Source organism: Triticum dicoccoides, chromosome 3B (assembly GCF_002162155.2).
Source record: "Triticum dicoccoides isolate Atlit2015 ecotype Zavitan chromosome 3B, WEW_v2.0, whole genome shotgun sequence".
Lineage (NCBI taxonomy): Eukaryota > Viridiplantae > Streptophyta > Magnoliopsida > Poales > Poaceae > Triticum > Triticum dicoccoides.
The window spans coordinates 202,395,264-202,422,355 of NC_041385.1; the positions used below are offsets into that span (position 1 = coordinate 202,395,264).

General features: G+C 48.7%; 2 protein-coding genes across 2 annotated transcripts in view; both read left to right on the plus strand.

Annotated features, from left to right (window-relative positions):
• The first annotated feature begins 14,496 nt into the window (after positions 1–14,496).
• On the plus strand, positions 14,497–17,872 carry LOC119275534 (cytochrome P450 71A1-like). The gene is made up of 2 exons (XM_037556397.1): positions 14,497–15,503; positions 16,940–17,872. The coding sequence occupies exons 1-2, from the start codon at positions 14,535–14,537 to the stop codon at positions 17,558–17,560; spliced, it is 1,590 nt and encodes a 529-aa protein (XP_037412294.1). The 5' UTR covers positions 14,497–14,534; the 3' UTR covers positions 17,561–17,872.
• Positions 17,873–24,282: 6,410 nt separating this feature from the next.
• The window catches only part of LOC119275536 (cytochrome P450 71A1-like), a 6,177-nt gene continuing 3,367 nt past the window's right edge, over positions 24,283–27,092 (plus strand). The window contains exon 1 of the mRNA XM_037556398.1: positions 24,283–25,281. Within this exon, the coding sequence (XP_037412295.1) occupies positions 24,307–25,281 (975 nt within the window). The 5' untranslated portion in view covers positions 24,283–24,306. The remainder of the gene's footprint in view (positions 25,282–27,092) is intronic.

Consider the following 27,092-nt stretch of genomic DNA (forward strand, 5'->3'; position numbering starts at 1 on the left):
GACGAATTCTCATGTCATAGTCTTCAACGTGAATAGCTTCATAGACCACGATTGTCTACAATGTCTGCACACATTTTTAGGGGTCATCTCCGGCAGGTAAACCGAATCAATGAGGGACTACTACCTGTGTTATCCTGCAATTCTCACAAACACATTAGTCCCTCAACCAGGTTTGTCGTCAATACTCCCAAACCAACTAGGGGTGGCACTAGATGCACTTACAATCTCCCCCTTTTTGGTGATTGATGACAAACTGGTTGAAGTTTTCAACGGGGATAAAAGTATGTGAAATTGTAAAGGTTTAAAATATTGTCTTCATAGGTGGCAAAAAGGCTCCCCCTGAAGATGTGCATATAAATGTTTTGCGTTGGAATGCAAATGCACATGGCAGATTGTACTTGTGGAGATCCTCTTCACCTTATGAAGACAATACATCATGCATGAACATATATAACAAGAATAATGACATGCATAATGAAAAATGGATGTCTGCAGAATGACTTCATGCGGGATTTATCATCGCACATGCGGAATTTATCGTCGCATCACAGAATAACAGAAAAAGTAGCAGACGACCATCAAGTTTAAGTGTTACAACTCAAAGAACCAAATGTATCAAAATTGAGAGTTGTAAACACTTGGCAAAAGTATAGCAACCACCCATATGGACCCGCTTGAAGACTATCAACATATGCTTCTCCCCCTTTTGTCAGTAAGGACCAAAAAGGTTTGAAGACATAGTCTCTACTCGTTCCCATGAGGAGTAGGTGAGGCAGCAGGGTCGTCGTTGAGGTTTGGTGGTGCATACGAACTTGGTGCAGTGTTGATACGCGCCGAAGTTGGAGGTGGTGAAGTAGCATCATCGGCGTCATCAAGGACTCTGGCATTAACAGTTGCCGCGGAGGAGTACTCAGAATCTTCGAGTGATGGAGTCTGATGCAAGACAATGTTCCTGGGAGGAGTGGTATCAAACTTGAATCTCTCTGTGAAGCCATCATCTTGAAGATCAGCTTCAGCACTGAGCAATGTCAGACTCTTCCAAGACCTCCGACAGGTTTCATGAGTGACAAATGCATTCTTGGTGGCAAGATTTCGAATGCGATTAATATCCACCAAGAGGCTTTGCATCTGACGCTTTAGCCAGTAATGATGCTTATCATGTTTCTGATGCAAGGCCACGAGAAGCTCTCGGTCATTAAGCACATGAGATCTCTTTCGAGGCCTTGGAGCAATAGTGCTTTCAGTGGCTTCAGTACGGGCACGGCAAGGTGCACGAGTATTTCCAGCCAGGGTATAAACACGAGTGGCAACATGAACTCCTTCAACATGCTGAGAGAAACTCTAACGATCGACATTGTGAAGATAAATTGCCTCCTTGGCAGGCTCTGGGTATATGGCTTCGACGAACATATCAACCTCTGGCAAGAATATGAGATGGTTGCGTGCAGAGGGCTGATAGTCAACAGCAGAGTGAAGCTTGATCAGACGCATTACCCATGGAGCATAGAATTTCAGACCAAATATGTCTGAGCCAGATGCAGCAAATTGGCGAATGAAGAAATCCTGAGCATTAAAGCTAATGCCATTGAGAATATAGAAGACCAATGTCTTCATTGAGCCTTCAAGCTTTGCTGAGGAAGAATGTCCTTTGATGGGCCATAGAGTTCGCCTGATAATGTGATAGATGGTGCGGGGCAGATACTCTAGGTCTTCAATAAAGAATTCCTTGGGATATTCAGCATCCTGCGGCAGTGGCTTCATCATACTCAGCATTTGGCTCATATTGGGCTCAGGCTTCTGGAAGATGCTTTCCAATGCATTGCGGTGAAGCTGACAACCAGGTTCATATAGTTCACCTGGAGTGGACATGCCAGTAAGCTCAATGAGATCAAGAGCTTTGGCTTCATGGTGTACATTGCCTGTCATCCACTCAAGGACCCATGTCTTTGGATCCCTGTTATAACCGCGAATGTGGAGAGTTTCATAGAATTGCAGCAAAAGCTCTTCATTCCAATTTTCTTTATCAGTCACAAACTGGAGAAGGCCTGCATCTCTGAAACAGTCGAGGGCTTCTTCTAAGCATGGCAGGCCCGCAATGGCTTCGCAGTCCAGATGCATATGGGGAAATATGCACCCTTGATTGTATAGGACACAGGAGTAATAACTGTGTTGCTGATAACTCCAGAACTGATCAGATGATATTCTTGGCTTGGAATATGGGTTCTTGGCTCTGTCAAAGAAAGTGTTGTGTGCAATGAAGCCATTTACGTTGAATGATCCTGGCGCAGATGCAGTACCTGGAAACTGTGGCAGCCTTAGTTTTGGCTTCTGAACCTGTGGCCTGTGCTCCACATGATAATCAAATTGAGGTCCAGGAGCAGGCGGAGGAATCAGAATTGGCCATCTGACAGTGACAAGCTCGCCTTGATAAAATGCTTGCCCAATGGTGTGTGGCCTTGGTGCCGGTACAGGAGCAGTGGCATTTGCAATGGCGTCTGGCTGCACATTGGTTGCAGGTGCATCATTGGCTTCAGAAACCGTGTTCAATGCAGGCGCCACATTACCTTCAGCCATGACAATGTCATTGGCTTCAGTAGTGTTGTTGGTGGCTACCTCCGTATTTTCAACCTCCACTTTAGTAGCTGGAGGGTCGGGCACAGACACGTTCTCCTCGAGAACATATTCTTGGTTGGTAGGGGGTGTGGCAACACGTTCTTCTTCTTGACGGGGTTCTTGATTTTCATCGGCTGATGCAGCCAGTATGTCGTCAGCAGCTTTGGCTTCAGACACAGAGAAATTCACAGTAGGAGTGGCTTCAGGAAACACTTGCTGTGCTGCTGAGGTGGGTTGCACTTCTCCTTCTGGAACGCTCGATGGAGCGACTTGTGGCCTTAGTCCTTTACGAAGCCTGTGAAAAGCTGGAGACGCCTTTGGAGTAGGAGTTGGATGGACCACATAGTCGTCATCATCATCAAGCACCGGATTGGTGACTTGAGGTGGGGGAGTTCTCGGTGAGTCTTGACTTGGAGTTGCTGGTTGAGGGCGATTAGCCCATGAGGCATCCTGAGAGATTGGCGTCAAAGGACGACCAATACTGATGAGTTCGCTGTTCATGAGAATAGGCGATGATACCGTTTGGCGCTCGATCTGAGGAAGGACTTCATCATCATCTACATTGTCTTGGGGACCAATGTCTTCAGCCATGATGGGGTCAATGGCTAGAACTTCTTCAACTTCAGGAGCCTCTGTGAAAGCAGGCTTGTGAACTATCAACTGACGCTCTTGGTGTTCTGATGCAGGACAAGCAAAAGAGATGGGCTTGACAACGAGGGACTCTATGGGACCAGCCCGATCTTTCTTCTTAGTCTTTCTCTTCTTGGGTAATGGAGCATGATCGGTGGTGTTCTTGAACTTGCGCTTTCTGGCTTCGGCTTCAGCTGCCCTAGTTTTCTTTAGTTCTGAAGCCACTGTGGGGATCTTAGGTTTCGAGCCTGTCATGCTAGCAGGGAAGACAATGCGAGGTTCTTCTCGCCCTGAAGCTTTGGCTTGGGCCACAGCAGGCTTCTTCTTCTTGGCAGCCAGCTTGGGGTCAATGCCAGGACTTCCAAGTGCCTTGCGCTTCTCAGCTTCATTGTAAGCTTGAACACACTTGGCAGCGAGGTTTTTCATTCGCCCGTGTGAACCTTTGGCTTCTTCACGTTTCTTGCAAAATGCCTCCTTGAGGTCATGCAACATCAGCTTGAAGTTTTGAACATCAGCCACACTGAGCTTGGCCACGTGCTTCTTGAACTGGTCTTTCTCATAGTCTATTTTGTTCTTCAGTTCAACAATCTTCTGAGCCAGAGCCAACTCAGGAGCAATGGCGCCTTGGAAGGCGGCGCTGATGCCAATTGGGAGCTGAAGATCATCAAAGCTGAGATTCGGGTTTTCAAACCACTCATCAATGAAATTGTCCAGAATGTTCACATCGAAGAGGGGCAGGTCATTGAAGATCTCCGCCTCTTGCTTGCTCTTAATTAGCTGCTCAAGGGCATCATCACCACACTCATCATCTATTGACAGATCAATGGATTCAGTCTTGTTCCTCAGAACGGCAGCTGGTGTCAGTGCTAGACCAGAACTCTTGACATTTTTCTTCTGGGGCCTCTCTTTCTTCTTGGAGATGCGAGAGATATCTTCAGAGTTGATACTTGGTGTAGGAGGAGCAGTTGCCAATGGCTTCGCATGTGAAGCTTTTGATGCAGCAGTAGGCTTTGAAGCCTTAGTTTTCTTTTGCTTCTGCGGCTTAGGAGGAGCTGGCGCATCATCAGAATCAGCATCATCAGCAGAGTGATCCACATTTGCACCTTGGACGGCAATGTGAGTGATGAGGCCTTCGAGGTTGTAGAAGGGGCCGATTCTGTTTTCATTGGCTTCACCGGTGCCATCTTCCCGAGGAGCAGATGGACCTGGGTTGAAGTCAAGTCCAAATGCCATCTTGTTCTTCATAGCAGAGTCTTTGGCAAACTTGAAGTTACACTTGAACAGATTGTCTTTGTGACACCACGGCAAAGAAGATGGGTCAGCATTCTTTGTCTGTGGTCCGCAAACCATGCACGGATAGAAGCCTTGATCAATGGCTTCAAACTTGGACCTGGGTGGAAGATTTTTGTATAGGATATCTCCCCAAGGTCGCTTGATGGCATTCTTCTCGGCATACTCAGCAGTGACAAATCTGTACTTGTACCATTCCTCTGCCCAATATCTTCGAATCCATTGGATTCAATTTTTGCGTTCACCATAGGTTTCTTCTAGGTCAGTCTTGTACAATTCATGCAAATCTAGCGGCAAATCTTTGGATGTGTTTCCACGGTGCTGTCTGCCACCCTTTCTTGCTGACTTATCAGTTGCCATGAAGCTTAAACTGAATGGCTTCAAAACTAGCAAAGGCTTTCGACGGTTGGTCAGACAAGAACTGGCTTTAGGAGAATTTATGTGACTCTATTAATTCTGCAAATGAATGCAAGCTATGAGAACCAAGGGATTCTCCCACGGACATGTACCTATGACAGCATTAGAGGTGCGAGGGAAGGGGAAGAGGTCATATGCATTCTCAAAAGATTTTGAAGATAAATCAGTTTGAAGACATTGACCTCATAACACGAAGACATTCACTTATTTGTTGTGAGTTGGTTCCAGATTTGTACGAATCCAAGAATAGGTACAAGTGAGGAATCTAACTTGTAGAGAAGCATAAGTGAACATACTAGGCATAATATGAGATGCAGAACGGGATAGATACTTTGGAAGTATAGAAACCACTTTTGGTAAAGAAGGATGAATCTATCAGATCAAAACGACGGTAAAAAGTAAGTTTTAATTACCACATGAAGAACTGCTAGACAGAGCGAAGTTGGAGGCCGAGCAGTTTGATCTCTCGTGCCCTAACTTGGCGACGGAAGACACCTACGGCGGCGACAGAGAAGACGAGGTCTGCGGCCGGCGTGAGGACGGCGTCGGTGAGGTCGCGACAGCTAAGCGCTTTGTCGCCGGCGTCGTCGAGAGCTAGCGGTGGCGCTAGGGTTTGTGCGAGGTGGCGAGGTGGAAGAAGGATTTTTGACCGCGATGTGATGTGTATTTATAAGGAAAGGGATGGCACAGTGCAATTACGCAGGTGCCCCTGGCGGTTCACATCTGAAGGGCACGTGGCAAGCATGCAACACATTGGAAGTTGTTCCATGTTTCCACGCACGCCTAGATTGTCGGGGTGGTCGTTACGGTTTCTCTGGCTTTCAGGCAATAAGGATATAGCATTAAAAACAGATATAATGTTTGTCAGATTGACCTCAGCTGACAAGGTCTCAGTGAAGACAACCGATAGTTTTCAATAGAATGCATATGATTTGGACAGATAGAGTTGAGGTAGAAGCATAGATAGGTTAGGGTCCGATCACATTCACTTAGATCAAAAGATTCAGCAAGAAGTCATAGCTATAAGTGAATGCTGTAGAGGACAGAACACAAATATGTATATAACTAGTATAAGATCAAATCAACGGGATGAAGATAAATATGAACATAAGTCAAGGATGAAGACAAATCAAATACGAAGACTTTGCAATCATAACGCCGAGGGAAACACTTCAAACAAAAGTTTGGTGGTGGCGTTACCCACCGTATAGGAAGTATTAGACCCAGACATGACGCACAATTATCATGGCGCTCCGAAGTCAAATTCCGCATTAATGTATTCACACTTAGAGTGTATGTCTTCATTGTTTGAAGATATACATTACTTCGTGTGTTGCACATCTAAGTCATCACAATGCATAAGTGTTAGGAGTGTGTCCAATCACAGGACATTTGAGGATTCCAAGATATTTAGCTCACACCACAACCTGCGAAACCTTTTCTCATCCAAGGGCTTTGTGAAGATAGCAGCCAATTGCTCTTCAGTGTTGACGTGAATGATATCAATATCTTTCTTCATGACATGATCTCTGAGAAAGTGATGACTAATTTCAATGTGCTTTGTCTTCGAGTGCTGAACTGGGTTGTTGGCAATCTTGATGGCGCTTTCATTATCGCAGTAGAGTGGCACATTCTTCAGGTGGATACCATAGTCCTTGAGAGTTTGCTTCATCCAGAGAAGCTGAGCACAGCAAGATCCAGCAGCAATGTATTTGGATTCAGCAGTGGAGAGAGATACACAGTTCTGCTTCTTTGAAGACCAACAGACAAGAGATCGTCCCAGAAAGTGACATGTGCCTGATGTGGATTTGCGATCAACCTTGTCACCAGCATAATCAGCATATGAGAATCCAACTAGATCAAACTCTGAGCCTTTTGGATACCATAATCCTAGTGTTGGGGTGTAAGCCAAATATCGAAGAATTCGCTTCACGGCTAAGTGATGCGATTCCTTTGGTGCCGCTTGGAATCGGGCACACAGGAAAACACTAAGCATTATATCTGGCCTAGATGCACATAAATAAAGTAAAGAACCAATCATGGAGCGGTATACCTTTTGATTGAACTCTTTACCATTGGCGTCGGGACCCAGATGACTTTTGGTTGGCATTGGCGTCGTGTATCCTTTGCAGTCTTGCATTCCAAACTTCTTCATGCAATCTTTGAGGTATTTTTCTTGAGATATGAAGATGACATTGCGTTGCTGACGGATTTGGAGACCCAGGAAGAACTTCAGCTCGCCCATCATGGACTTCTGGTATTGCTCTTGCATCATGTGACCAAACTCATCACTGTATTTCTTGTCAGTGCAGCCGAAGATAATGTCATCCACATAGATTTGGCATACAAACAGTTCACCATCATATGTCTTTGTGAAGAGTGTATGATCTAGTGAACCAAGTTTGAAGCCTTTGCTCTTCAGGAAGTCTTTGAGTGTGTCATACCGAGCACGAGGGGCTTGTTTGAGGCCATACAATGCCTTGTTGAGCTTGTATACCATATCAGGATGTTTTGGATCTTCAAAGCCAGGAGGTTGTGCAACATATACTTCTTCTTTAATCTTGCCATTGAGAAAGGCACTCTTCACATCCATTTGATATAGAAGGGTGTTGTGATGATCTGCATAGGCTAGCAGTATGCGAATGGCTTCAAGTCTAGCCACTGGAGCAAATGTTTTATCGAAGTCAATCCCTTCCACTTGAGTGTATCCTTGAGCAACGAGACGAGCCTTGTTTCTGACAACTTGACCATGCTAATCTTGCTTGTTGCGATATATCCATTTGGTGCCAATGATATTGTGCTTACGAGGATCAGGGCGCTTGACCAATTCCCACACATTGTTTAGCTCGAACTATTGAAGCTCTTCTTGCATAGCTTGAATCCATTTAGGTTCCATGAAGGCTTCAGCAACTTTCTTGGGTTCACAGATTGAGATGAATGCAAAATGCCCACGGAAGTTTGCTAGCTGTGTTGCTCTTTGTGTTGCTATTGAACGAGTGAGTGGACCGGGTGCATTGATGCTGTCTATTATCTTCTCAATCTGTACTTCATTTGCAACACAAGGATGAACATGACGAAGATTTTGCTCTTGCTGATCAATGTCATCATTTGGAGGGTTGTCTTCACGTTGAGCATTGTCTTCAGGTTGATTAGGTATATAAATGATCAATTCCTCTTCAGTCTGAGCCTCAGAAGGTATGATCTCTCCAATTCCCATTTGCTTGATTGACTCACTGGGAGGTACTTCATCTAGCACATTAGGCAGGTGCTGTCTTTGCGAGCCGTTAGTCTCATCAAACTGCACATCCATAGTTTCAACCACTTTATAGTGAAAGAGGTTGAAGACTCTGTAGGAGTGCGAATCCTTTCCGTAACTAAGCATAAAACCTTCATGTGCTTTCGGTGCAAATTTTGAAGTGTGATGTGGATCCTTGATCCAGCACCTAGCACCAAATACTCTGAAGTAACTGACATTTGGCTTCTTACCAGTTAGGAGTTCATAGGATGTTTTCTTCAGAAGCTTGTGAAGGTAAACACGGTTGATGATGTGGCATGCAGTATCAATGGCTTCAGGCCAGAACTTCTGTGGAGTCTTGTACTCATCAAGCATCGTTCGAGCCATCTCAATAAGGGTTCTATTCTTGCGCTCCACGATGCCATTCTGCTGAGGTGTGTAAGGAGCAGTGAACTCATGAGTGATGCCCAAAGTATCCAGATAAAGATCGAGGCCGGTGTTCTTGAACTTAGTGCCGTTGTCACTTCTGATATGCTTGATCTTGATGCCATAGTTCGTCATGGCACGATTGGCAAAATGTCTGAAGACATCCTGCACTTCATTCTTGTAGAAGATTATATGCACCCAAGTATGTCTTGAATAATCATCAACAATGACGAAGCCATAGAGGCAAGCAGTGGTAGTGAGAGTAGAGTAGTGAGTAGGGCCAAATAAGTCCATGTGTAGCAGCTCGAAGGGTTGAGATGTAGTCATGATTGTCTTCGAGGATGCTTGGCTCTTGTCATCTTTCCAGCTTCACAGGCACCACACAGATGATCCTTCTTGATCTTGATGCCTTCAATGCCCACTACATGCTTCTTCTTCGCGAGAGTGCGCAAGTTCCTCATTCCAGCATGCCCTAGCCTTCGATGCCAAAGCCAGCACTCTGAAGCTTTTGCTAGAAGGCATACGACCATCTGTGGTCCTGCTGAGAAATCTACCATATACAGATCATCTTTCCGATACCCTTCAAAGACTAGAGACTTGTCAGATTCCATTAGAACAAGGCAACGATATTTTCCAAATAGCACAATCATGTTTAAGTCACAAAGCATTGAGACAGACATTAAGTTGAAACCAAGGGATTCAACAAGCATCACTTTATCCATGTGCTGATCCCTTGATATTGCAGCTCTACCTAGACCCAATACCTTGCTTTTACCAGTGTCAGCAAATGTGATGTGACTCTTGTCTGATGGATGTAGTGTTGAATCCATCAGTAGACTTCGATCGCCGGTTATGTGGTTAGTGCATCCACTATCCATAATCCATTCTGACGTACGAGGTGTCATAGCCTATAGTGCAGTTTGGGGGATAGGCTTCACCAAGTGAGTTGTGAAGCATAAACATTTTATGAACAAGCGGAACATGGAAATTTAGATCTTGGTTAGGGTAGATAGGATGAGTGTCAAAGAATCCCGGGACGAAATACATAGTAAGACCATTTGGGCATTTTATCTTGCGCCCCACAAGATGTTTAAGGTCCCCAGCATAAGCATCAGACGCCTTTGATTTCCGGCTGGAGACCTTTCCCTGCAAAAGAGAGTTAAGTTTTCTTAACCACCCACATTTTTAGGGGTGGCTTAGAAGCAATGAATCTAAGTGCAGCATCTGAGAACTTCGGCTGTGGAGCCCTAGTAAATAGCCTTGCAGGAGGTGAATAATACTCATAGGAATAAGCAGAAAAGTTCTTTGTTCTATGAACATAGTGGTTTGAGGAAACACGCTCATATTCATGGGTCTGAGTATGATTTCCCTACAAAATATTGACGTTAGGGTGACTTAGATGGGTCCTCGGTCTGTATGAAGTTTTTGGACCATATGAAGCCTTTGGTATGGGGTTTGTCTTCTTCCCAGGTGGTGTCATGATGACATTCATAGGAAGATTCTCAATACAACTTTTGGGTACCCATATCTTCTTCATAGGTGGCCCGTTCCTGCAGTTAGTACCAATATACCTGGTAGACACTTCGCCATTCTGATTCTTAAACTGTTTATAGTTTGCATCAAAGGATTCATCAATGATAATAGGGTTAGCACAAGTGAAACCAGATAAGGTGGATGGATCTACTAAAGGTTCCTTAGCAGCAACCCATGTGGTTTTTGGGTACTGCTCAGGCTTCCAGTAAGACCCATCAACATTCATTTTCCTCTCAAACCCAACACCCTCTTTCCTAGGGTTTCGATTCAGAATCTGCTTTTTGAGGACATCACATAATGTCTGATGCCCTTTGAGACTTTTGTACATCCCTGTCTCAAGCAGTGTCTTCAATCTAGCATTCTCATCAGCAATAGTAGTGGTATCCTCAGCAGAGGGGTTAGTTGCCACATTGGCGGTTGAAGATATTGCAACAGTAGTAGCAGTAGAACATTCAGCAACAGAGGTAGCGTTATCACGCTCAATGCATTTTAGACATGGTGGTTCAAATCCTTCCTGAGCGGGGCTGATCTGTTGAGCGCGAAGTGACTCGTTCTTTTTTTGAAGATCTTCATGAATCGCTCTCAATTTCTCAAGATCTTGCTTCCTTTGAAGATAATCGTAGGAAAGCTTTTCATGAGTCGTTGAGAGCGTTTCATGACAACTTTCAAGTTCCTCGTACTTAACATGAAGATTTTTGATGTCTTCAAGTAAGGACTGAGATTGGGTCATTTCCGCATCCAACAGGTCATCGCTTTTGTCTAACAGTTTTTGAATATGTTCCATAGCTTTCTGTTGTTCAGTTGCAATTGTAGCAAATGTTTTGTAACTGGGTTTGGATTCACCATCAGAGTCACCTTCACTTGATGTTTGAAAGTAGGAATGCATGATTTTGCGTTGGCACCACGTGCCATGAAGCAGTAGGTGGGAGCCGACTCGTCCTTGTCATTATCATCAGCGTCGGTGACGGAGTCATTGTCTTCAGTGTTGAAGATGGACTTGGCAACGTAGGCTGTAGCTAGAGCCAGACTCGCAACACCAGAGTCGGACTCCTCCTCAGACTCCACCTCCGCCTCTCAGAAGCAGACTCCTCCTATGAATCCATCTCCTTGCCAACAAAAGCACGAGCCTTGCCAGATGAGTTCTTCTTATATGATGAAGACTTGGAAGAAGACTTTGAGGATTTCTTCTTCTTCTTTTCATCAGAATCATATTCTTTGCTCTTCTTCTTCTTCTTCTCATTGTCCCACTGTGGACACTTAGAGATGTAGTGACCAGGTTTCTTGCACTTGTGGCATGTTCTCTTCTTGTGGTCATGGGTGGAAGCTTCATCATTTCTTGAGCTGGATCGTGAAGACTTTCTGAAGCCTTTCTTCTTAGTGAATTTCTGGAACTTCTTCACAAGCATAGCAAGCTCCTTTCCAATGTCTTCAGGATCACCTGAACTGCAGTCAGATTCTTCTTCAGATGAGGAAACAGCCTTTGCCTTCAAAGCGCGAGTTCGGCTATAGTTGGGGCCATAGATATCTCGTTTCTCAGATAGCTGAAACTCATGTGTGTTGGGCCTCTCAAGTATGTGAGATGGATCAAGAGTCTTGAAGTCAGGGCGTTCTTGAATCATCAGGGCCAAGGTGTCAAATGAGCTATCAAGCGATCTCAGTAGTGTCTTGACTATTTCATGCTTCGTGATCTCAGTGGCGCCGAGTGCTTGGAGCTCATTTCTGATATCAGTGAGGCGATCAAATGTGAGCTGGACGTTCTCATTGTCGTGTCTCTTGAAGCGGTTGAAGAGGTTGCGGAGAACACTGATCCTTTGATCTCGCTGAGTTGAGACGCCTTCATTGACCCTGGAGAGCCAATCCCAGACTAGCTTCGATGTTTCCAGAGCACTCACACGGCCATATGTCCTTTAGTCAGATGACCACAGATGATGTTCTTGGCAGTAGAATCCAGTTGAACGAACTTCTTGACATCAGCAGGGGTGACACCTACACCGGTCTTGGGAACACCGTTCTTGACGACATACCACAGATCGACATCAATTGCTTCAAGATGCATGCGCATCATATTCTTCCAGTAGGGGTATTCAGTGCCATCAAAGATGGGGCACGCAGCGGAGACTTTGATTATCCCTGCAGTCGACATAGCTAAAACTCCAGGTGGTTAAACTGAATCACACAGAACAAGGAAGTACCTTGCTCTGATACCAATTGAAAGAGCTGGTTATCAACTAGAGGAGGGTGAATAGGTGATTTTTATGAAAGTCTTCAAACATGGGAGTTTCGAAGATAAACAATAGAAATGACACTATTCGTATGCAGCAGAAGGTAGACTATACTAGGCAAGCCATAGTCAAGTATTCAATGAAGTGAAAGCACGAAGACTTTAGCAGCTAGGTAGTAAGGATCAGGATGGAAGATAGTATGAAGCCAATCAGAACAAGTAGTCACACAGTGAAGTCAAACAGATAATGCAAGCAGGCAATGACTTGACGAAGACAAACTGTAAGTAAAGAGAAGTGAGAGATAGAACCAGTAGCTTGGAGAGGACAAAGATTTGTTCGGCCAGTTTCAGTTGCTGTGACAACTGTACATCTGGTTAGGGAGGCTGAGATTCAACTCAGAAGACCGCGTCTTCACCTTATTCCCCTTGAGCTAAGGACACTTAGTCCCCGCCCAATCACTCTAGTAAGTCTTCAAGGTAGACTTCCAAACCTTCACAGACTTCGTTCACCGGCAATCCACAATGACTCTTGGATGCTCAGAACGCGACGCCTAACCGGCTGGAGGATTCACAGTCCTCAAGTGTAACAAGTCTTCAGATCACGCGGACAGAAATACTTCAGTGATGTCAAACACTCTTTGGGCTCTGGGTGGTTTGGGCTTTGTCCTCGCAAGGATTCTCTCTCAAATGCTTCGGAGGTGGGTTGCTCTCAAACGACAAAAGACGTGCACTAACTCTGAGCAGCCACCAATTTATGGTGTAGGGGGTGGGCTATTTATAGCCACAGGGCAACCCGACCTGATTTCTCCGAAATGACCCTGGGTCACTAAGGAAGTGACACGTGTCCCAACGGTTAAATTTCAAACACACGCGGCAGCTTGACTTGGGCTACAAGTAAAGCTGACTCATCCGACTCTGGATAAGATTTGCTCTCATTGTCTTCGCTCGAAACATAGGATTTGGTTGAGCATCACTTCAGTCACTCTGATTTTGTTCACTTGGATCCCACTTAACAGTGCGGTGGTTCCTATGACTCAACAAAGAAGAAAAGGAAGCAACGAAACAACTAAGTCTTCGCGCTCCATAGTCTTCATGCGATGTCTTCTCATGTCATAATCTTCAACATGAATAGCTTCATAGACCACCATTGTCTTCAATGTCTTCAAACATTTTTAGGGGTCATCTCCGGTAGGTAAACCGAATCAATGAGAGACTACTACCTGTGTTATCCTGCAATTCGCACAAACGCATTAGTCCCTCAACCAGGTTTGTCGTCAATACTCCAAAACCAACTAGGGGTGGCACTAGATGCACTTACAGTTTTGGTTTTGGTGGACGACGATCAGAACTGAAGAAGTTGTGTCCTTGTTGCGCGGCACCATCCAAATGTCGCCTAGATGTGGCTGTTATGGCATATGCCTCATCCGCACACGCGTGTCGGAATCATAATCGAAAGCTAGGGGTCCAAGCAGCGGCAGAGCTATAATATCAAACCTCGGCGGGCCAGTACAAAGGAAACAACTAATTCTTTCTCTCACAACTCATATTACTCTGAGTCCTACACTGCATTTATTATAAGTTGGGTGTGCCATGGCCTGTTTATCTAACACACAGCTCTGCCAGTGGGTCCAAAAGATGCAGTATGTGATGCCATCAATCTATGGGTCCAAAACAGCACTTCCGCGATGTTTGTGACACATATGATGGAAACAGAGCCACGGTATTTTTACCACTATGGTGTCACCTCCACCTGAAATTGATCCATGGTATCCCCCTAGGTTGTCACGGCACCTATTTCCTTTCCTACGGTCTACGTGCGGGTATAGATGATGATTTCTTACATTTATGCAGACTCACTGTTCTCTTTCCATTCTTGGCCTTTAGAGAGTTTTTCTTTGTGATCCCATTTCTGTATTTTGGATAGAGATTATGAAAGGGATGGATCGTTTGAAGCGATAAGGTTAGTGTGGACAAGCACAAATGGACGGCCACCGAAGAATGAACCTGGTGATTTGTGGTTGCTCATCCAATTAGAACACATGCACATCACGTAAGTTGAAAAGATGCAAAAGAACACGCACAAGAAAGAAAGGAAGATATGCACATCAACTTAACAGTATATAAACATGAGCAGACTGCACTGTATCTGCGTCGCATTGCGATATAGGCATGGACGCCTCGTCGCCTTTTGCATCGTTGCACTCACCCTTGCTCTTCCTCGCCCTGCTTGTTCCGATCTTCGTCTCTTTCCTCCTCGTCTTCGCCAAGAAGCCTGGTCCATCCCGCGACAATGGCGGCGCGCGTCTGCCTCCGTCGCCGTGGGGCCTTCCCGTCCTCGGCCACCTCCCTCTTCTCGGTTCCCTGCCGCACCGGAAGCTCCGGTCCCTGGCCGAGGCGCACGGCCCCGTCATGCTCCTGCGCCTCGGCGGCGTGCCCACCGTCGTGGCCTCCTCAGCGGACACGGCGCTGGAGGTCATGAAGACCCACGACCTGGCCTTCGCGAGCCGCCCCGCGGTGCGCATGGCGGAGCGCCTCCTGTACGGCCGCGACATGGCCTTCGCCCCCTACGGCCAGTACTGGCGGCAGGCGCGGCGCGTGTGCGTGCTCCACCTCCTCAGCGCCCGCCGCGTGGCCTCCTTCCGCCGCGTCCGGGAGCAGGAGGCCGGCGCCCTGGTCGATCGTGTCCGGCGCGCTGCCTGCTCCTCGCGGCCCGAGGGTAACGTCGTGAACCTGACCGACGAGCTCATATCCTACACCAGCTCCGTGATCTCGCGGGCTGCGTTCGGGGACGAAGGGGGGTACGGGATCGACGACGACCTGACGGAGGTGTTCGCCGAGTTCGAGGAGCTGCTCGGGACGGCCACGGTGGGGGAGTTCGTCCCGTGGCTGGCGTGGGTGGATACGCTCATGGGGCTGGACGCCAAGGTGGCACGGGCGCGCAAGGTGATGGACGGGCTTCTCGAGCGTGTCATCTCGGACCACCGCCAGCGGCGTCTCAGCGGAGGACGGCGGCTCGTTGGCGACGGAGAGGACGATCACCGGGACTTCGTGGACGTGCTGCTGGACGTCAGCGAGGACGATGGAGAAGACTCCGGAGGAGTCCGGTTCGACACGGTCGGCATCAAGGCCATCATCCTGGTACGCAACGTTGGCACCTGTACATGTGTAGTGTGTACTCGCATACAAATTTCGCCGTCAAGTCTACTCCCTCCGTTCAGAATTACTTGTCGCGAAGATACTTCCATTTTAGCATTTTCGGGGAGATACATACAGTAGATGCAGAGCATGTAGTCAAGGGAACAAGACGAAGATCAGCGGCGAGCGTACGGTAGCGATCAGCTCCACGCATGTGCGCGTACGACGGCCGTCCGGTGATGCAAACGTCGACGGCGCTCACAAGCGGTGGGCAGCGGCCGGCCGGTGTACGTATCCGGGTCCTGATCGCTACAAGTTAGCGACAAAAACGTCGAGCGCACAACGATCGTCGTTAGCGTATAGAGGTGCTTTCACAGCGGCCACCACGTGCTCGATGGCATGGCCATCGTAGCCAATATTGGTAGACACTGATGTTTTGGTTCTCGATCCAACGGGTGGCGTTTAGTGTTTTAGCGTCCGGACTGGCCAGAGACCAATCGATTGAAAATGAACTTTGAAGCCTGTCATCTTAAGATAGACACTCGGCACCTATTGATGCTTCTCCGGTGAGTCTGCGGTTGCTCCTTCCTTCAGTGGCACCTATTGCTTACTTCATCCGAAATTGACTGACGCAAAATCGATATTCATGTGGCTGACGTCCACCAAATTTGTTTAGCGTGTCACTCATGGCAAAACGATATAGGTTGGTTCTCCCGTTTCGTGCTTTCATGGTCTTTTTATTCTGCCTCGACGGCCGGAAACAAAGCAGCGGAAGTTACGAAAGTGCTCTTCTCAGCTCGAGCTCAAATGAGCTTGAATGAAGAGTAAAATCTGAATTTTTTTAATCTGAACTTTTTTTTACGAAATTGCTCTACACACGATGTGCCCTGGCCGATCTGTGCACGACAAAACAATCAAGCGGCCGCTGCTCCTTTGTGGACCAGATTCCTACCGCTGGATTTGATCGTCGTCTGCAAATCGTCCAAAAGTTGTCGTCCGCATAGCATTGCTCTTTTTTTATGGAACAGACATTGAGAAAAGTTTTCATGCGTGCAAAATTTCGTGATGAAATCACATTTGTGGAGCTGTGGGCAAAATAAAAAACCCCATGTTCCAACAATAGTCTTTTTTTAGCACTGATTTTTTTCCACACTTCTAGGAAAGTGATTTCATCACGAATTTTTGTATGCATGTAAAACATTTTTTCAATGTTCGTTGGAAAGGGAAAATCAGAACTGTTTGAATTTATTTTGAAAATTTCGGATTTTACTGTTTACGTGAGATTATTTGAGCTCGAGCTCAGATAGTCTGAGTCCCGAAAGTTAACTATTTAGCTTCATCAGATCAATGAAATGAAATGCAGCTCTACGTCTTCATTTTGGTTTCCCAAAACCCTGTAACTTCATGTTCTTTCTACACGATTGATGTCGATGAAACAGGACATGTTCGCCGCTGCCACAGACACGACCCACACGACTCTGACATGGGCCGTGGCGGAGCTCATCAACAACCCATCCGAGATGCACAAGCTCCAGGCTGAGATCCGCGCGGCCGTCAATGGCGCCGGCCACGTCACCGAGGACCACCTCGAGAAGATGAGCTACCTGAGGGCCGTGATCAGGGAGACGCTCCGGCTGCACGCGCCCCTGCCGCTCCTCCTGCCCCGGGAGACGCTCGAGGACACGGAGCTGCTGGGCTACCGCGTCCCGGCGCGGACCCGCGTGGTGGTGAACGCGTGGGCCATCGGCCGCGACCCAGCGACGTGGGAGCGCGCCGAGGAGTTCGTCCCGGCGAGGTTCGCGGATGGCCCGGCGGAGTACGTGCTGGGGCAGGACTTCAGGTTCGTGCCGTTCGGCGCCGGAAGGAGGGGCTGCCCCGGCGTCGGCTTCGCCGTGCCGTCGATCGACCTGGCGCTCGCCAGCCTGCTGTACCATTTCGACTTGGAGCTGCCACCGGCGGCGGCGGCCGGGGCGTCGAAGCTGGACATGAGCGAGCTGTATGGGCTGTCCGTCCGGCTCAAGGCCACGCTGCATCTGGTTGCTAAGCCGTGGTCTCCTTGAGCTGCACCTGCCTCTGTAGACGCGGCTTTGGGATTGGTTGAACTGCCAGAAACGATTTTCTATCATGCAGTTGTGTCTATTGGTGCTTACAGATTTGCGCCCAGTGTTGCGGTCAAGTCTAGGTCGCACAGAATACTAGAGACCGTGCACCAAATTGCTACTGTATATGATTTGTATGCTAGTATTGTCGGTGGGCACTCCGCAATTCTTGCAACTTATCAATGCCTCAAGCGATCCTTTTACTAGCCCTATGGCAAGCTTGATGTGGACAATGTTGTGCCAATACGAGACTTGTCATCTTGTGAAACATGAGCACACGTCTCCCTCTTGGTAAGCTCCAGCTCTACCAATTCCGCAGATGCATGGCAAGATGGTGGTGAAGCTACATTGGCCTCCCTGATCCAAGGATAGCCTCTTTGTTGGCATTTTTTTTACCGGATTCAATAGCATCATTTAGTCGGATTTGTCAAAACTTCTTTGTTTTTTTAAGGAGGACTACCCCGGCCTATGTATCAGGATGATGCGTGCAGCCATATATTATTAAAAATGTAAAATCCAGCAGCCGAATACCATCGACCCGAAAATAAATCGGAAAACAAGCCCTGAGGACGTATACCTCGCGACAGTGCCTCCCAGATAGCCACTAATCCCTATAATACAAGACACAATATAAACGAAAATACACAACTTTTAGGCTATGCTTTCAAGAAGAAATCGCTGCACATGCGCCGATGATGGTGAGTCCACCATAAGGTTGAACTCTGGATTCTCATCCCTAAAGCCAAGCTTCAGTCTACCACCTTCAGCAAGGACACGACGCAGTGCGTGACGACATAGTCTGATCAAAGATCTTGTGTTTCCACCGGAGTGCATAAACTCATCGCTGAAGCCGTCTGTACCATCCGCCCTTATCCGTCTACCGACACCTCGATAGCCGGATACCTCTGGAGGAGACAACGGAAGAAAAAGACGTCCCATACCGCCTGCCTTCCGATACTGTCGCACCACCTTTGACCCGACAGCAACAGGCCAAACATGACACCTCCGCCAGAGCCACCTTGCATCACCTGCCGCTAGCGGGCATGACTTGACGTCTCCATATAAGACCTCGTGTGTAGCATCCGCCGGTAGCGCATCCACCATCCACCGGTGGCTTCACCTGCCGGCGACAGGCACCGCCCGACAACTTCGAAAGAGACACATGTCGAGCCTTATCAAACTCGATCTGTTGATGGAAGGGACGTCCCATACCGCCACCAGCCTCAGAAGGCCGTCGCCACCTCGAGATCCAGACTCCGAATCGCCCACATGATCCCGGAGTCCGCCGTCGTTGATGAAGAGGGGCCGCCGCCCCGATTCCGGGTGCTACGGGGAGCACCCACCGTCGCGCCAGCGTTGTCGGTGCCCATACAATAGCAACCGCCACCGCGATCCCGCATCACGCGCAGTCGACGCCGGAGGAAGCTCCAACCCCCACGCGCGTCCTGCGATGTCCCCGGGTGCGGGATCCCAAGATCCGCCGCCACCGGCGCCTCCATGTGGACCCACTATCTGGCCTGTCATCCCCGGCGGAGGGGACGCTGCCGCCGCCATGTTCGAGTCCGGGCCGGAGTCGTTGACGCGTCCGCCAAGACCGGATCCGAGCCGGACTCCGCCGCCGCCACCGGCCACGCCCAGCCCCACCTCCATCCTCTGGCCATCTCACCCAGCATCACCACAAACGCCTCCAGCAGGAGCCACTGCGCCGCCATGGATCGAGGGCACATCCACGGATTTGGCGCCCTCGCCGCCGTATAGTCCGGGAAGGAGGAGCAGCCCTCCGCTGCAGTCGAATGCACGGGCTCTGCCGGGCGCTGTCCCCCGGCGGCGGCGGAGGGGAAGGAGGGATGGGATCGAGGCGGCTGGGGGCGGCGAGGGGGTGTTGGTTTCCTTCGACGAGCTGATTTGTTAAAAACCGATGCACGCTGAACACAAACCTATCATCCGTAATCCAATGACCAAACTGAGCGAGCGAATCAAAGTTTGGAGATGTATTTTTGTAAGAAAAAAGGTCTTTGTTTGGACCGATGAGTTTGTACCGTCCTCGTCAGCGTCAGGATGGTGCAAGTGCCAGATGCCAAAATGACCATCTAATGAAACATCCATTGCGACCTCTCAGATTTAGATGCCCTGTTCACAGAGGAGGAGGTTCGCGGTGCAATCTATGACCTCCCTAATGATAAGGCCCCGGGTCCGGATGGCTTCACTGGGGCTTTCTTCAAGGAATGCTGGGACATTGTCAAACCTGAAATTATGCAAGTGATCAACAATTTCTCTGCCCTTCGCGTCCCCAACCTTCATTGGCTCAACTCCGCTAACATTGCTCTCATTCCCAAAAAAGAGGGGCAGAGGACATATCCGACTTTAGGCCCATAAGTCTTATTCATACTGTTGCAAAGATCATTGCTAAGATGATGGCCACCCGCCTTGCTCTTCACATGCCCAACCTCGTTTCCAATACTCAAAGTGCTTTCATCAAGAAACGAAGTATCCATGATAACTTTATGTATGTCCGCAACTTGGCTCGATGGTTGCACCGCAACAAAACACCGTCCTTGCTCTTCAAGCTTGACATCAAGAAAGCCTTCGACTCTGTGAGATGGGATTATTTGATGGACTTGCTTCGTCACCACCAGTTTCCGAGCCGGTTTCGAGATTGGGTCTCCGCCCTCCTATCCACGGCCTCATCTAGAGTTTTGCTAAATGGTGTTGCTGGTGATCCAATTAAGCATGGCTGTGGTCTTCGACAAGGGGATCCTCTCTCCCCTTTGCTCTTTGTCCTCGCTATTGATCCGCTCCACCACATCCTAGCCAAGGCTACCGAGCAAGGGTTGTTGCATCCTCTTCGTGGCCGGCCCATCCGTGCATCCTTGTATGCGGATGATGCTGCTATCTTTGTGGCGCCCATCATGGATGATATTCACTGCTTGGCTTCGACTTTGAGCTCCTTTGGGGAGGTTACTGGCCTAGTCACCAACTGCGCCAAAAGCCTTGTGGCGCCCATTCGCTGTGGCAACATCGGCCTTGGCAACATTCTACAGGCCTTCCCGGCAGTCCGTACTACTTTCCCCATGCGATATCTTGGTCTTCCGTTGTCGGTCACAAGACTAAAGCGCATCCACTTTCAGTATTTGGAGGACAAGGTGGCAGGCAAGCTTCCGCCTTGGTCGGCAATGCATGTGGCTACGCCGGGGCGCATTATTTTGGTCAAGGCCGTGCTCACTGCCATTGCCATTTACCACCTCACGCCTCTAGATCTTCCGGTTGAAGTGATGAAGAAGATCGATAGCCTGCGACGTGCCTACCTTTGGGCGGGCTGTGATAAGGTGACCGGCGGAAAATGTAAGGTTAATTGGGATCTCGTCTGCAAGCCCAAGATTTATGGTGGACTGGGAGTGCTCAACCTCCAAAAATTTGCAACCGCCCTACGCTTGCGTTGGCTCTGGCATGAATGGGATGAACCACTTAAGACTTGGTGTGGCTCTGGAACACCTTGCACTAGCAACGATAAAGATCTCTTCGCGGCTGCTACACGGATGTGCATTGGAGATGGAAACAAAGCTAAGTTTTGGGAATCTCCATGGTTGGACGGCCTCCGGCCTAAAGATATTGCGCCAAAGATTTTTGAGCTGTCAAAAAAGAAAACATGCTTGGTCAGGAAAGCTCTTGACAACAACCTTTGGGTCCGCCAAATTGACACTTGGCAGGGGCTAACCTTGGACCATATTCAACAATTTGCAACACTTTGGGAGATGCTTGCAGATGTAAACCTCAACCAGGGTAGCCAAGACACAATATCTTGGAAGTTCACCAACAGTGGCGAGTACTCCGCCTCCTCGGCTTACATGGTGCAGTTTGTCGGTCTCTCATTTTGCCCAATGAATGCTACAATCTGGAAGATGTGGGCTCCTCCGAAGTGTAAATTTTTGCTTGGTTGATCTTCCAAAATCGTGTTTGGACAACCGATCGTTTGCTGCGCTGAGGTTGGCCAAACTGTAATTTGTGCCCTCTCTGCAAGCAAGTGCAAGAATCTGCTACTCACCTCCTATTGAAATGTAGGTTCACTGTCTAGATTTGGACTGAAATTTGCACTTGGCTTGGCATTCTTGACTCCTCACCAATGATTTGGCGTCATGAAGACTCAGTTAAAGATTGGTGGCTTAAGGCGGTTAGTGGGGGAGGTGACCACAGGAAGGCCACCGCCTCCTTGATGATGCTTGTCTTATGGGAAATTTGGAAGGAGCGCAACGCAAGAATTTTTCAGAATGTCTCCGCTCCAACCTCTATTGTTATCGCGAAAATCAAGGAGGAGGCTCATCTTTGGACTTTGGCAGGAGCGAAGCAGCTTAGTATTGTTATGTCACGAGAGTAGACCTTTTCGTTTTTGCCGCCCTGTGACTTATGTCTAAACCTTTTTCTTAATCAATGAAAATGGCAAGTCTTTTGCCTTGTTTCAAAAAAAAAATTTGTCAAGCAACAACATCTTATCTTTATTTAGCTGCATTTTGCGTGCGGTACTCCTGAACTTCTAAAGGTCGTGGTCATGTCTAGTGTGATGTGAGATATGTTTGGCTATGTCCAATCAGCTAATAAACTAAACACAGTTCTCAGTTGTTTTGGTTACTTCCAGTGTGTACAGTGTGCAATCCTTTTGCTACAGACCTGTGTGTTTTGGACTAATGACTTAACGCGTACACGTTTGCGTGGTCTCGAACTCTCTCGAATAGGCTTTCATATTATTTTATAAGGGTGCGATTAAGCATAACATGTAGAAAAGAAAAATGAAAAACTAAAATGAAAAATCTGCACAAATCATGTAAGATTCCACATATATAGCATCGACCGAAACTTTTAACAGTCCCCATTTTATAAATAAAGACACATGACTGTGATGAAAAGATCCATCTAAAGCATCTACAGCCTGCGGCTCAAACCCGCCTCATACACCTGGCCGGGCAGCCCGGTCACGTTTTTTTACCTAGTCGGACGCCTGCACATATCTTCATGTAAGATTCCACATATATAGCATCGACCGAGACTTTTAGCAGTCCCCATTTTATAAATAAAGACACATGGCCGTGATGAAAAGATCCACTTAAAGCATCTACAGCCTGCGGCTCAAACCCGCCTCATACGTCTGGGCGGGCAGCCTGATCACGTTTTTTTACCTAGTCGGACGCCTCAAACGGGCCTCAAACATCTGGGCTGGCCGGCACCCCCATATCCAGCCCAAATATGGGACGGATACGAGCGCGCCCGTCGGACTGATGAAGGGGGCCCATGCGAAAACGTCCTCAAACCCGACAGTCCGAAACTCGTCTCCTCCGTCGGACCGGTGGCGCCGTGTGGCGCAGCTCCGGCGGGCCACGTAGTGCATTGCCCGGCTATTTAAGTCGATCGGCGGCACCGAAACCCTACCATCCATCCATATTTTCCTCCTCCTGTCCGTCGGCGCCGCCACTTTCTACTCCACCCGCCTGCCTAGTAGCCATGCCCCCCGCCGCCTGGTAAGGAGCGAGCCATTTCTGTTGCTGGAGCGCGGACTCGAGCCCCTTGAGCAGGTCCAGGCTAGGAGCGAAGCTCGGATCGTCGCGGGACTACCTCCGGATGCAGTGGATCCGAAGGAGAGTTGGAGGAGGAGGAGGAGGAGGTGGAGGAGGACGACGAGGAGGAGGAGAACTTTGAGGAGGAGGGGGGTGAGCCGGAGAAGGAGGATGTGGGGGGTGCTGACGACGGGGATCTGCAGGCGGAATAGCAGGCCATCCTCGATTCTTTCGGGTCGGAGTCGGCTGCGGAGGCAAGACGCCGTCGCAGGAGATGGAGGCGCAAGAGACCGCAGAGGAGGCAGAGATGTTCACATACATGGATGAGGTCGAGCAGGAGGAGGATGAGCTGGAGCACTCCTACCGGCCCGTCCAACGGCGCTCGGCACCGTCGTCCTGGACATCTCCAACAACGAAGAGTAGCTAGGATAGTATGTAGATGTAGCACGTAGGATATCTTTTACATGCTTTGTATGGATATAAGGGATAAGATATGAGTGGGGCGGATACAAAGTGACTAATTTGAAGCGTGTTGATCAGTGCCCGCAGAACCGCCCAGATATGTCCGCGGGTGTTTGAAAGGCGGATTTGCAAATCACTCTGCGTGCCTAGATGTCGCCGGAGAGGGTCATCTGCCCTCTCGCTCCAGCCCGAGAACGGCCGATCTTGATCCTGCTGGGCTGGGGCAGGACTACTGGTATTCATTTGACAATTTGCCATTTCTCTGGAAAGGTCACGCTCACTACCAAGTTTCAACGTCGTCGTTTGTGTTGATATCTTTTGTTGAAATCTGCGGTGGAAAATTAAGATATAGGCGTCATTTAAACAATTAGATATATGACTACACTGCTGTTTTATTTGAATTATTGCGGGATGATACGCGGTTACAGCACCAGCGGCAGCACGTGCCAAATGACAAAAGGACCACCACCCTGATAAAACTATCCATATATCGTGGCCGTTGCCGCGCAGCAGCAACATATTACGTGGCTGCATTTAGCGTGCGGTACAGGTGAACTTCTGAAGACGATCCAGTCTATATCTTACGTAGCCTATCTTGGAGGATTCTACAGAAAACAAAAATATAGGACTCGCATCAACTACATAAGCAGACTCAGAGAGGGTGCAGGTGCGCTTGCGTCGCTACACTACAGAGGCTGAGGCATGGACGTCTCGTCACTCTCTGCTCTCTTGCGCTCGTCGCCATTATTCCTCCTCCTCGCCCTGCTGGTGCCAATCTTCTCCTCCCTGTTCCTCCTCTCTGCCAAGAAGAAGCTCTCCACGTCCTGCGCCGATGGCAGCCAGCGGCTGCCTCCGTCGCCGCCGGGTTTTCCCGTCCTCGGCCACCTGCCCCTTCTTGGCTCCCTGCCGCACCGGACGCTCCGGTCGCTGGCCGAGGCGCACGGCCCGGTCATGCTCCTGCACCTCGGCCGCGTGCCCACCGTCGTGGCCTCCTCCGCGGCCGCGGCGCAGGAGGTCATGAAGACTCGCGACCTGGCCTTCGCGAGCCGCGCCCAGATACGCATGGCCGAGCGGCTCCTCTACGGCCGCGACATGGTGCTGGCGCCCTACGGCGAGTACTGGCGCCAGGCGCGCCGCGTCTGCGTGGTCCACCTCCTCAACCACCGCCGCATCCTGTCCTTCCGCCGCGTCCGGGAGCAGGAGGTCGCCGCCCTGCTCGACGGCGTCCGCCGCCGCTCGCTTCACCCGCCGGGCGTACTGAACCTCAGCGACATGCTCACCTCCTACTCCAACGCCGTCATCAAGCGGGCCGCGTTCGGCGACGGGGAGTACGGGATCGACGGCGACGACGGGGGTGAGAAGCTGCGGAAGGTGCTGGACGACTTCGAGGAGCTGCTGGGGACGCCCACGGTGGGGGAGTTCGTGCCGTGGCTGGCATGGGTGGACACGCTCACGGGGCTGAACGCCAGGGCCACGCGCACGTTCGAGGCGCTGGATGGGTTGCTCGAGCGGGTCATCGCGGACCACCGCAAGCGGCGTCTAGACGGCGGGTCAGTGGTGGGCGACGGCGAGGACGATCGGCGGGACTTCGTGGACGTGCTCTTGGACGTGAGCGAGACGGGAGAGGAGGCCGGCGGAATCCGGTTCGACGTGGTCAGCATCAAGGCCATTATGCTGGTACGTTGTTCGCATTCGTGCGTGTATTTTGTATGGGAGCACCTATTTTGGGGAAAAAAAATAGCGGTAGTCAATTTTCTGGAGCGTCCAATCAGCATCCAACGGTCAGGATCATGCTGTCACTGTTCTTCTTCTTCTTCTTCCCCTGTGCTCTTCCTCCCGAGCGGCGAGCGCCACGGACTTGCCCTGCCCAAGTCACTTGCCTCCACCCGCCCGCAGTAGGCAGGCAGTGCCTCACGCCGCCTCGCTGCCGGCCCTCCCCTCAACCACCGGCCCCCCTCCCCACTGTCATGGTTGCCGACGTCGTGACTATCCCTCAAAAGCCTTCGAGCATCCGATTTTCCGGTGATCCGTCAACCTGCTTCCTCGCCTCCACCTCGGACGTTGCAGCTTGCTGCCGCTTGTAGTGTCGTCCCCGTCTCGCCAGGTCAACACTTGTCGCGTTCGCCGCTCCTCACTTTGTTACCATCTTTGGCCCTGCCTTGAAATCGAGTAACAACAAAAGTAACAACAAAGAAATTTTCAGGCATCTTAGTTTCAAAATACTCCCCTCCGTTTTGAAATAGATGACTCTTTATACTAACTTTATATTAAAGTTAGTATGAAATTGAGTCATCTATACTTTAAAATGGAGGGAGTAAGTGTTACTGATTTATTACAGCTTTAGTATAAAGTTATACTAAATCAACGACATTTATTTAGGGACGAAGAAAGTATTAATTAACAACCGTATGCTTTTACAGCTATAGTACAAGTTTGCAACGATCAGCACGAGGCTGTACAGGGACGTAGGAAAAACCGGGTTTGCTGATTAATTAGCTCTCATCCAAATTACAAGTCGATTGATGCGCAAACTGTTCAGAGCTACAGGGAGCGCTGACCCTGATCATCTTCCCTTCCCTTGTCGGTGGACGGTGGATGATGACGTGAAGGCTGCATGCTTGTCGTCTACCCGGGGGCGGTTATCTGCATCAAATGGTGTGCCATACGATGCCAATAGTACTTATCCACTTGCCTACAGCTCTTAGCGTCATTTTCCCTTCTAATACTACAATAGTGCTTAGCACTCGGCATTCGGCACTCGGCAGATGGTTACCTGTTGTTTGGTATCCAGCCTCTACTCTCTCTGCTACAAACAGCTATTCAGGATCGAAACACTTTTCCCGAAGTGTCAATTTGAATCCTCAATTGTTTGAATTGTGTAATCTTCCATTATGGAGATTGGTAACTTAACTTAAAGCAATTTGATTGTAGTTCAATTCTTGACGATCATAGGTAGTAAGTTCATATTCTTGTCACTGATAAACAACTTGCTGGACAATACTCAACACAGTTTACCACAAAATATACTAACTCCGAAATTGATATTGTAATTAAGCAATTGTTTTCTTTTAACTTTCTTTTCAAATATACATTCCACAATGGGGTCGGACATACGTGAACACATACTTCACAAGCAATACATTTATCAAATTCAAAGTGGATTCGCCTTCGGAAACGATCTGCCGTAGTTGACGGTGGCAGAAGAGGGCCAACTAAACTTTGGGTATGAAAAAAATAATACAATTAATGGCCAAAAGTAAAATCAAAAGAAGTATTGAATATAATAATAAAATATGGAAAATGAGGATGTACTCCTGTTAGTGTTTACTCCATTTTCTTTTATATACCACCTAGATGGACCAATTATACATATTTATTATTATTTCTTTACTTCATTAAATATTTTTAGATGGCGCAAAGTTAGTTCTAGGGATAATTCCATTTAGAGTAGTTGTAGTAGCCGGCATGAGTTATGTCGGATCGCCCAA